The sequence below is a fragment of the Miniopterus schreibersii genome, assembly GCF_964146895.1.
Source record: "Miniopterus schreibersii genome assembly, chromosome: 7".
Taxonomy (NCBI): Eukaryota; Metazoa; Chordata; class Mammalia; order Chiroptera; family Miniopteridae; genus Miniopterus; species Miniopterus schreibersii.
The window spans coordinates 38,029,991-38,042,487 of NC_138108.1; the positions used below are offsets into that span (position 1 = coordinate 38,029,991).

The following is a 12,497-nucleotide window of genomic DNA, read 5'->3' on the forward strand; positions in this document are numbered from 1 at the left end:
CACCTGGTGGCACAGATTTTGAATTTCAACTTGAGTTTTTGTGAAAAGTTATTTTTTAAGTAAATAAGGATAAATGTTGAAGGTTGAATTTGCAAAAAGAGACTTGTAAATTATAAGAAATTTTAATAAGATGACAGCCAAATTAAAGTTTACTGTAATGAAATCGAACCAAAAGAACAAAATCTATCCAGTTATTTTTGCGATGAAAATATCTGTTAATAATTATGAGACAATGAAGATAATATGATAACAATATTTTTCCAAATATTTATATGGTAGAATTGTAATTGAATATTAATACAATAAATATAAGTTGATTATTTATGTGCAACATATTTAACTTGTATAATCACATTTAATCTTCCTAAGAACTGTCTGAAGTACAGGCCCACATCACAAAATTTTTCCAGTATAAAAAAAACTCTTGGTTTTTTATTACTAAACCTCAAAAAACATATTTATCTCTCAAAACAACATTTTATGCCTTTGTTTAATTGGAAAAATTAGATTTATATCTCCAAAACTCTGTTTAATTTTTTTTTTAAACAAAATGAGTCATGGGAAAAGTTTTCATTTACATTCCAAATTAAATTGGTCTAAAAATGTCCGAATCACGTGTAGACATTTTGAGAACCTCACGGAATTTTACAGTGAGGGTGTGCCTCTCAGTTGCTGCTGGCTCTGAGAAAGGCAGCTTGTCATCTCCATGCCTTTTAATACCCAGCTCTTGTTTTTACTTAGTATTTGACAGTCAGTCCCCTTGCAAAGATGAAAAAGTGTTGTGAAAACTATGGAAGCGGAGGTGAATGATTATAGTATTGACAATGGAAGAGAAGATACTACTGACGGTACTGACTGTAAAGCAACTTTTTGTTAAGAACTATATTGTTTATGACGAGGGTCAGCCTTCGAATTTCAGTGACACAGCAATTTATATCCAAACATTATTTTTTGTTCACACATACATATGAATTTTACTTTTTTTTCTCGTTAAGTTTTAGGATGTGGTTGCAGGTCCTATAATACCTTATAATTTTTTCCAATTAAAAAAAAGGAAAACAGGCTCCCTGTGGGTGTTTTCTGGTGGAATTTCTGATTTTCAAGAATAGGTTACTAATGTTAATCAGGAGATGCCTGTATAGCATTATTATTATTATACTATTTTACAAATGAGGCCCAAAGACATTAAAACACTTGCTCAAAGTCCAATAGCTGAGAAGTGGCAGTCTGACTTTAAATGCTGTGTTACTTTTTCTTAAGTCTCCTTCCATCACTATCCCCTCTTTACCCTTTCCTACCACCCTCCAACCCCCTTTCCCTCTGGCAATCACCATACTGTTGTCTGCATATGAGGTTTTATGTTTTTGGTTTTTTGCTCTAGAGTCTGTGTTCTAACCACTGTGAGACACTGCATCCATGGTGGCCCTGGTTCTTTCACACAGACGGTACATGCCTTGGGTCAGCATTTCTCAAAATTCTTGCTCAATAGGTTACTAGGTGGGAATGTTTCTAGATTAATATATAACCTAAAAGGGAGTTCTGTGGCTAATCAGATTTGGGAAATGCTGAGTTTAAACAAGTAAAACCCTTACTTTTCAAAGTCAAATGGACATACACTAGGATTCTCTAAGGTTGGTAGTTGAAGAAGTATTTAGCATTTCCCAGACTTATTTGTTTGAGATTTGCATGGATTAAGAATGAGATGGGTAGCAAAAAATATATACCATGTATACATTATGTGTGTGCACATATATAGGTATATATAACATACTTTATAACGTGCCAGTACTGACTCAGGCAAATGTGTGTTTATTTATCCTACAAGAAGTCTGAGGCAGGGCAGCCCACGGCCAGGCCCCTTAGTCTTCCCCTTTCTGCTGTACGATCCATAACAAGCTGTCATTCATACTCATGGTGGTTGTCTCATAAACACCAGATTTGGCTGCACCTCCAGGCCTTTCAGCTGTTCTCCAGGGAGGAAGAGAAAGGAAAGGACAGAGGCAACCCCAACACTCCCACTTGTATTTCATTGACCAGCATTGTCACCTGGCCACCCCATATGACCACCCCTAGCTCTAGGCAGCCTTCAAACTGGGTTATGATGGGCTGATAAACCACAAAGGTTGATTTATTGCTCCCGTGACATGTCATCAGCTGCAAGTTGGGCTGCAGCGGTGCTCAATGCGTCATTTTGGGTGAGTGCAGCCCATCTCGGGGTCCTTGCACTTCCCATGATTGAGGGAAGACAGAGATGGCAGGGCCATGTGATGGCCCTTAAAGGCTCTACTTAAAAGTGACATCTGTCACTTTTCCCCATATCCCATTGACTAAAGCAAGTCATATACTAAGGCTGATGTCAATAGGGCAGGGACATATAATCCTTTTCTAAAAAGCATTGCAGATGGTTGGGCATAATATAAGCTTTCCTGTATAATAAAAGCAGGCACGTGAGAGTAGACCAGAGATGGAAATCGAGTCAGCAATCTGCAGTGTCTGCCACAGTACACACACACACACACACACACACACACGCCCTTTTGATTTGTTTATGTCCCAGAGCATTTCACAGGGTAAATATTCACATCCTTTGGAAACTGTGGTCTTGAGCCACATCATGTTTCTTCGATAAAATAACTAACTATAAAAAACATTCTTGGCCTTTGATGTGGGCTGTAGTCCATTCAGCATTATCATAGGTTCCACTGTAATTGCACAGATGACAATCTGTGTCACAGACTGTTACTGGAAAATTCTTGTCGTACATTAAAATCCACTATTTTGTCAAGGTGATATTCATGAACGACGTTTATTTTTAAGCCAGAAGAATTTCAGAAATAGTCATGTCTTGTTATTAAAGTTTTTTTTATTCTTTTCTTCTGAATCAGGTGCTGTCATATCATGCGACATGTTCAAAAGCTGAAGTTGACAAATTTAAGGTAAGGAAGCAAGTGGCGTCCTTTTAGGGCATAAAGTTAAATTTTATGTGACTTCCTGACTCCTTGTCACTTGCTTCTAGAGAATTAATCCTGCCCATTGGATGTTGGGGAAAGAGAACTGAGGAAAGGTGTGTTTGGATATTTCAGTTTTAGAAGGCAGGATAGACATAGATAACTGAGTAGGTCTTTCATGATCATCGAAATAACTTCAGTATTTATTTCCATTTGTTAAGTAAGCAGGATATCAGGGAAAAAAATCTGTGTAATATGGTGAGCATTGGTTTGGGCATTGATTTTACCTCTACCTTTCTGTTCACTTAAAATCGTAAGGCTTATGTCTTTATCTATAAAAATAAGTGAAGAAATTGGGATGATAATAGGTGATGTTTACCTATTATTGGACCAGGCACAGTACAAAACATTTTACCTATATTCATTCATTTGAGTCTCACAATCGTGGGAAGTATGTAACATTTTACAGATGAGTAAACTGAGGCATGGAGATATTGAACTGTAAGGGGTATAGCCGGCAGTTTGGTGCCAGAACTGGAGTTCTTAACCAGCAGGCTTCACAGCCGCTCAGCATGACTCGCTTCCGTCTCTGATGTCCTGTGAGCCTGTGAATGAGCCTTAGATATCCCTTTCCACCTTAGTCATCACCATTCCCTTAAAGGACGCTCAGAATTCTTGCTCCTCTTGCTGCACTTCAAACAAGGATATATGGAGAAACTGACGTTTTTCCCATTTGAAAGCTTTGGTGTGTGCCTTCCTAAGCTTTTGTGGAGGGTTAGTCATTCATTATCAAGCAAGCTATCACTACCGTAAGAAAGGTAATGTTTTGCATTGTAATATTTGCATGTAATAATGCTTGATGATGACTACTCTTCTAAGAGTTTCATTTGCGTATAGATGCATTTGTCTTCCCAGGAAAAATGGCACAGAGACCTTTGGCCTGATAATTGAGTCAGGTCATTAGAATTGAGTCACTCTAATAAAGAAAAGGAACAAGGGAAGACCCTAAACTCATAGTAGGGCTGAGGGAACTACTCAGAAGGGCAGGGAGCATACAGTGGGCCTCAGGTGAGCTGCTTGGGCTCCATCCAGGGGTATAGAAAAGACCTGTGGTGCTGACCCAGATCAGAAGGAGAGACCTTGTGCCAGCAAGAGGTGACAGCTGACAACAAAGGAAGGGGACAGAACAACCAAAACCATAGGAGTCAGGGCCTGCTTGTTGTAAAGATAAACATTCTAAATACCAGCTAGAATGTGAGTGCCAGCAAGGCAGCCCTATTGGTATATTTAGTTCACTGCTCTGTCTCTACTGCCATTCGCAGTTCTCGAGACATAGTAACACTCAATCAATAACTGTTGGATGGATGAATGAGTGAATGAATGAGTGACTAAACAAATCCAAACAGCATCAGTGTTCCATAACTCTAAAGAAGTATTCATTAAGAAAGTGTTAAAACTGTGGCTAGATGTAGTTATATTTTTTATGTATTTTATTAACATTTTCATCAAAAATATTTAAAGCTTTTTTACTTTAATAAAGTTCAGTTACCTAGAAATTCTACTTATGGAAATGATTTCCATAACTATTTTACTCTTTTATACTTTTTACTGTTATAATTATCATCATTGCTAAAAGAAGGAAGGGACAGTCAGGGAGAAAGATAGCAAAGCTCACAATGTACTAAACATGCCTTCAAAAGCTATTTGACAGGACATGTCGAGAGCTATAGCTGGCCAAAATCAATAGTTGTCTACTCTCTAAAGGTATTGCCCTGTGTTCAGGCTTAATTCTTCGCTTAAAGTAAGGAGAACACTGTTGAGTTGGAATTTGGCATGCTTTTCTATTGTTAGCTCACAAACATACTAAAAATATGAAGTATTTATATTTGAGAACAAAGGGTTATTTCTTCATAAAATTATCAAGATTATTAACTTAGCTGATTTATCCTAAATTTTATCCTGAAAGATGTTAGTGAGTATCTTATTACAATGTAATTGAGATATAGTAGATAATTTTAACCTAATGGCTTTTTTCTTGATATATAAAGTAAATAAAATATTATCATAATTGGTAGCTGATGTCTTATAACTACAGCAATAACATTAAAATGTAGTGGGCTTAAAATAATCCTGCCCGTAGACACTGAAAAGTATTTACTGAAATTTCATTCAAGAGTATGTGCAGTGGCAGTTTTCTAACACTGTAAATAACAGCAAGTACATACTTTGTTTTGACCAATATCTACAGACAAGTCATGCTTACATTCAAATATTGTAACCTTTGCTACCTGCAATATTTTTTTAACAGAGATAATAAAGAAAGAAAGAAAGAAAGAAAGAAAGAAAGAAAGAAAGAAAGAAAGAAAGAAAGAAAGAAAGAAAGAAGAAAGAAAGAGACAGAGAGATGGAGACAGAAGGAGACAGAGAGGGAGAGAGAGAAAGAGATGAAATCTGGAATTAGAGTTATCCACAAGATCTCATGAGTTAAAGGATGGTTGAGTCTCGATGTATTGGATTATTCCAGCTCGGACAGAACTAGTGGTCAGTGATTCAGAGATTAAGCCAGAGTTAGGGAAGAAAATGATTTTAATGTATTATCTAGTGCTAAAAAAGACCTAATAGTCAAATACTTGCATATACAGGTCAGACTCCAGTGGCAGCCCAAGGTGTTATAGATTTGGGATTCAGACATGTCTAAAAAACCAGTGAGATGTGGTCTGTTTTACATGAGACACTATGAGTCAAGAACTCTTCCTATTGAAAGTTGAGGCCTTAGTGTCTGGATGATTCCAAGTTCAGCGTAGGGTTTGTCTCTTGGATTTGTCTCTTACCCCAGCCTCCCATGGGTCCACATTCTCAGCTAAGAATATGAGTGGACACAAAAGGGATGGACTTTCTATGGTTTCAGGGCATTAAGTGCCCCTGAGAGCACAAGGGTTCCAGAGTGTCAACAGCACACAACAGAAAGAGCAGTGCAATGGAAGGATGCATCCCTGTGGACCAGAGGCAAGGCACCTACCTTCCTATTAACATGACCAGCAGAGGTTGAAGGAATCAATGCAGCTGAGTAGTCACATTTTTAATGACAAATAAGGTATACCCTGAGAACTTCCAGAAAAAAGTAGGAGAAATGGAGATCCCATAATATTGGAGAGGGTGATGCACATCATTAATTACTTTCAATTCATTTTCATTTGTACTCTCAGATCCTATGATCTAAAAGAACACAGATTTCACATACAATAAACCTGTATAAATATTTAATAATCATTTATGATAGGCTGATACCACCTTACTTTTTCTCATAACTTGGCTTCCTATTTCATACCCCTCCATGTTTGGGGATTTCTTTTCCTATTTTAGAATACCATAGAAGAGGGGGAGGGTGTTTTTGTTTTTGTTTTGTTCTGTTCTGTTAACCCTGTTTCTCCTACTGTGAAAGATCTCCTTGCGGGATATATGGTGATGGGTGGATAAAGAGTGGTTAGAGTGTGAAAACCTCTCTAGAAGTGTCCCTGGGTTGTCTAGCCAGAATAAGTAGACGAAATATAGAATTGCTCAACCAAGAATATCGGAACTTTATTTTTTGTGGTTCTGATATAACATTTATATTTTGGGAAACACTCCTTTTGTGTGGCTAAGATCACAGAACTTTCTGGAACTAATGAATTAACTTTTTAAAAGTCTGATGCCAGTTATAATGTTAACAATTTATCCTTTATGGGTTGGTTGCCCTATGCACTAAATGAGGAAGCCAGGGTCTAAAAAACAGTTTTTATGCTCATTAACATTTACTGATCTTCCTTGAACTTGAAATAAGAAAGGTGTGCCCAGAAAATTTGTGCAGACTTTAGTGCCTGTTTATATCTTTTCTACATCTCTTTGAAGGTGACTGGTTTAAAAGCTTTTAATAACCTGAAGATGCCAGTTGTGATAACATGAGAAAATGAGATTAGTACACCAATAATATGCTCCTGTAATTTTATGCACTTTCTTAAGGTTCTAATGCAGTGGACAGACCAAACAGTTATCACTATATATGCCAGTTTACCAATTAAAATCAACTCATGAACATGCTCATATTATATTCGTACCTTCTGTCATCTCTTCTTTCAATTCCAAACTGCATGGGTTATGGCTGCAATCAAAGATGAACTCCTTTACAGCCCTGTTTAACTGCCTCAGTAATCTTTTTTGGAAAAAAAGTTTATTAAATTTAGTGGGGTGACATTGGTTAACAAGATTATATATGTTTCAAGTGTACATTTATGTGATACATGATTTGTTTATTTCTTTGTGTGCCCACCACCCAAAATCAAGTCATCTTTTCTCACTATTGGATTTTTTGCCTTCATTTCTTTTGTTTTTTCTCTCAATTTTATTTTATATTGGTTTCAGGTGTACATCTTAGTGGTTAGACAATCATATACTTTACATAGTGTTCCTCTCAATATTTCCAGTATCCCAACTGGCATCAAACATAGTTATTACAATATTATTGACTATGTTTCCTATGCTGTACTTATACCCCTGTGACTTATTTGCGCTTCTTAATCCCTTCACCTCTTTCATGCAGCCTAACATTTCTTTTTTTCTTTTTTTCAAAAAATATTTATTGAATTTATTGGGGTGACATTGGTTAATAAAATTATATAGGTTTCAGGTGTCCAATTCTATACTAAATCATCTGTATATTGTATTGTGTGTTCACCACCGAAAGTCAAGTCTCCTTCCATCACCATTTATCCCCCCTTTCCCTCTGGTAATCATCATACTGTTGTTTGTGTCTATGAGGGTTTTTGTTGTTGTTTTGCTTAATCCCTCCACCTTTTTCACCCAGTCCCCTAATAGCTATCAGTCTGTTCTCTGTCTCTATGAGCCTGTTTCTATTTTGTTTGTTAGTTTATTTTATTCATTAGATTCCACAACTGCCTCGTTAAATGCCGGTAACTCATGTTGAGTAATTAAATGCCAGTAACTCATGTTGAGTGTTTGGGTTTCGACTACCTCTTTCATATTTCAAGTTTTCAGTGTTAATGCCTAGGCCACAAATTAATATCTTGGTAAAGTAAATAAAATATCATAGAATAGATACTCCCCGTGGCCTTTCCATACCAAAATAAGAATGGCTACATCAAAAATAGGCTCTTCCAGCCTCCTCTGGATGGCAGGGGACAAGCTAAGCAATGGTATGTGATATACTAGGCTTGAGGAAGCATGTTTGATCCATGAATTACTCAAAGGTTTTAATAAGAAGCTTCCTTCCTCAGAGCCGCCCCTGCTATTATGCTGGTACATGTGTCTGTCAGAGGCCCCAGCGCAAGGAGGCAGGAATTGGCCGACCATTTGGCTGACCAAGTGCATGGAATGCCTTTTATTAATTGCTCCTCCAGAGGGCGCACCTTTCTGATGGTACCGAGGCAGCACACATGCTGCCCCCTGCCCTGCCCACTCTATTCCCAAAGCCCTGGAGGAACACAGCCCCTCAGCAGCTTCTTGCAGAGGAAAAGTGCACTATGTGTGTGTCTGTGGGGGGGGTGTCACACCATGGCATTTACCCAAACCCAGGTGATGCGGCCACTGCTGAGGAGGGGAGAGGTAGGGCAGGCGCCCTGTGGAGAGGCTCAGGGAGCTGGTGTCCCATGCCCCAGTCGGTAGGGAGCACCTTTCAGCTCCTCTCCTGCAGGCGGGCACTCCGCAGAGGCACCTCCACAGCCAGGAAGGGTGGGGGGGGGGGGTGTAATCCGGGACCTGGAGGTGTCAGGGAGGGAAGAAGAGCTTTCTGTTGTTTCTCTAGTCAGCCCTCGCAGCCTTCCTGAAGTGCTACCTTTGGAAATCTCAACAACTAACGGCTTCCCAGTTCACCTCAGCTTCTTTCTAAGGTCATTAAAAAGACGACCTCGAAGCAGTATGAACAGGATTAGGGCGTCTTCTTACACCTAACCTACCCTGCCGCCTCTCGTTCCTGCCTCTTGAATTGAGGGGGTTGTTTTGACTTTCAGTAGTATTTATGCCGAGTTTAATACCCGAGATTTTTTTAATCATCAGGGAAAGTTATTGAACCTTCAGCAGGAAATTGAGTGCAGGGGAAAGAGCTGAGTCAGCGTTCGGAAGGGCACCGGCTGCTCTAAGGCAGCAGACTGAGCAGGCAGCCTGCACCGCTGCGGGCGTGTCCGTAAATATGCGGGGTGCTTTGTGGCCAAATGTCCACATGTCCCTATGTGGTTCTCTTTATGAATTGTGTCTTAATCAACTGCCACGTCAGGAAAAGGGCGGTTGTACTTTGTCACTCCCGAGTATTGAAAACGTGGGGGGAGGGATGGGGAGGGCAACCAGGGCTGCAGGCTAGGCTGGCCCTTCCTGCCGCTCGCTGAACCAGCAGCTCTGCCTGGAGGGCTCTTCAGGGACCCACCTGGCCAAAATACACGCTGCGGTGACCCTGACCTCCTCTCAGACCGACTTAAACAGCCACTGTTTATCACTCTTTTCATTTGAAAACAGAACAGGGGCTCTGTCTCAGAAAGTTCATTATGAATGTCTACTTCACCTGGGAGGAAGGATGGGCCTGGACATCTCTCTCCCACCTTCTTAATTCCACATGTTCACATAGCTGGGCTCACTGTATTCCGTGTCAGGCTTGAAGAACCAGGGAATCTGAGCCCGAAAGAATGAAATGAGGTTCAGAGCCATGATGAGATGAGTTCCAAAGGTCCAGGGAAGACAGGAGCAGAGGGCAATAGTGTGGCCCAGTTAGAGCCCTGACCACTGAACAGTGGAAGGGAACTGTAAAGGCCAAAGGGTTCAGGACCTTCCAGAACACCAGGGCATCTGGGACTGTATTGCCCTCCCTTCTTTGTGGGTTTCCTCTAGTTAGAGCCATCTATAACTATAAGTATGGGACTGGGAAATGAAGAACTGATTGGCCCTCGCCTCAAAGATATGGGCTTGGGTTAGCTATCACATGGTTGCTTTTTTCTCTGCTTTTCCTTCAGGACACTCAAAACTACAAACTCCTAACTGTTATGCTCGGCTCACCCCCTCTCCAGATGCGCACTCGGATAAAGTCGCACAGCCTCTTTGAGTCTTCACACTCCCTCAGGCCCACGCGCTGCCCCCTCCACCCTGACTTCAGAGCTCCCATCAGCATCACTCGTTCAGATCCCATTGCCTCCTGTGCGGACGGCTGCTGTGCGGTGCCCTCCAGCCAGCCTCCCTGCCTCCTCTTGACCTGCTCCCAGCTCATTTTGTACACAGCGACTAGATTAGCAGTACTCTTCTGTTGGTGCCAGCTTCCTTCCCGCAATGCTATCTTCTGTAGGCGTCTAGATTCCATTATGTCAGATTCTTTAATAGGGTATTAGAAGTGCTTGTAACTCTAACCTCCAGTTCATGTTTTCATCCTGTTTCCCATGCTCCCCCTCACCCACCTTTCACATGAGCTCCATTTCATAGTTCCTGCCCTTTCTCTTTCCTTCCCTATCTTTGATCCCATCCCTAGTCCTATCTCCACATATTTAAAAATCTTAATAACCCCACCTACTCCTGCTCCACTGTACCCCTCTCCATGAAGTTGTTCTAACTGTCCTTCAGGCAACAGTGATCTGCTCATTTGCCATCCTTTTATTAGTTTCTACCTTGTGATATAAATTGTTGAGTACCTGTCTAATTTGCCTAGTTAAACTAGGAGCATTTTTAGGGGTTGACTTGTTTTTGTAACCCTTATGTCACCTAAAACCATGCCTTGCACCTGGGTGCCGGAGAAATTTCTACCAAGTTATCAAATTCATTGAACTGTTTGCAATTTTGATGGGAGAGGAAATTACAACATATGAATAAAATTTTGAAGCAGAGATCTGTGACAATGAGAGTGTCTAAATTCTGTCTCAACTCCTGTTTTAAGTTCTTGCTTGCTAGTTTCTTGGGTTTCCAATGAATTATAAACTATTTCAGAATAAAGGAATTAATTTTCTTTATTTAGATATTCTCCTTGGAATGTTCACTGTGATAGTATCTGTCCTTTCCTGCTGTGGGCAAAGGCTGCCTGCCAGTAATTCTTAGTTGATTCAACAACTTTTTTAACATTAAATATGACTACATTTTTAAAAACTCTATTTACTTTCTTGAATCTCAGCATATGTTTCTAATTCCTTTTATTTGTGTGGTCCTGTATTCTGTCCCTTCTAACTATTTTTGAAACAAGGTACTGCTTTGATAGTTCTGCATGTTTTCTCTCAGTTGACAATGGAGCCATCCAAAAATCTGAAAAATGGCCCTGACTAGTTTTGCTCAGTGGTTAGAGTGTTGGCTCCCAGCACTGAAGGGTCGCAGGTTCAATTCCCGGTCAAGGGCATGTACCTGGGTTGCAGGTTCGATCCCCAGCCCCCGGTTTCGTTTGTGAGGCAACCAATTGATGTGTCTCTTTGGTATCGGTGTTTCTCTCTCCCCCCCCTCTCCCCCCCCTTCTCCCTCTCCCCCTTCCTCCATTCCACTGTCTCTAAAAATGAATGGAAAAAATATCCTCGGGTGAAGATTAACAGAAACAAAAACAAAAATATCTGAAAAATGTGCATGAGTCATGATTCTGTTGGTCCCAAGGCATCATATGAAATATAAGGTTGAGAAAATGTCTGATCTTTTAGCCAGAGGTGGTCCCTTTTAAGCAGTCTTTCTAAGGCCACAGACACAGTCAGACAGGAGAGAACAAACATAAACAGACAAAGCAGCCACCAGACCTCTTGGTTCATTTAAAATTTCTAAGCCTCAGGTTTCCTCATCTGCAAAACAAAGCCATTTCCAGCAATACAATGGTATAATTTTATGATCCTATAAAATGTATCTCTAGGAAGAAAGAGGAAAATAAAACACAAAACAACATAAAGTTGACAAAACATCATGGGGTCCTTAAAATTTCTGAATACCCAAAGCTTTAAATGTAAGCTCTATTTAAAATTTGGGGTATTTGGTAGAAAAGTTGGCTTAGCTTGATTCATTTACATACTATAAGTGATTTCCAAAGCCCACCATGGCTATATTATATTTGAAGGGTAATAGAATAGAATAATGCTTGTGAGGAGGATTAGTGATTATTTCAGATAAGACAAGAGTCTTAATCTCATCAGTATAAAACTATACTTTAATACTACCTATAAATGTTTAAATAATAAAATGTCTTAAACTATATGACTTAGCATGTATAAAAGATTTTCATACCCATTATGTCACTTGAGCCTCTCTTGGTGAGAGCTGGGTATTATTGCTCTGTTTTGCATATGAGGCAACCAAGAACCAAAGAACTAGCAAGAAAAATACACATATTTGGCTTTGATTTTTCCACTCCAGTGTTTTGTCTTGACCTTGAAGACAGTTCTCGTTTTGTGACTGAATAGGAAAACATAAGCCACATCATGGGATTTTATCCTGAAGTCATTTCTTTTGATGTAGCCATTATTCTTGGAACCTTCGTAGCATTTTGACAGTTTAGAGACCAAATAAGTATGAATGGTGATGATGTTTGAGGAAAACAGGATTTTGGCTGAACTTAACAGACAT

The 12,497-nt window shown here is 39.7% G+C and overlaps 1 protein-coding gene across 2 annotated transcripts in view; it reads left to right on the forward strand.

Moving 5' to 3' along the window:
* The window catches only part of PDE11A (phosphodiesterase 11A), a gene marked incomplete at its 5' end in the record, with an annotated part of 257,674 nt that overhangs the window by 140,105 nt on the left and 105,072 nt on the right, over positions 1 to 12,497 (forward strand). For both annotated transcript variants that reach the window (XM_081141813.1, XM_081141814.1), the window contains one exon: positions 2,886 to 2,936. In XM_081141813.1, the coding sequence (XP_080997939.1) occupies positions 2,886 to 2,936 (51 nt within the window). The remainder of the gene's footprint in view (positions 1 to 2,885; positions 2,937 to 12,497) is intronic.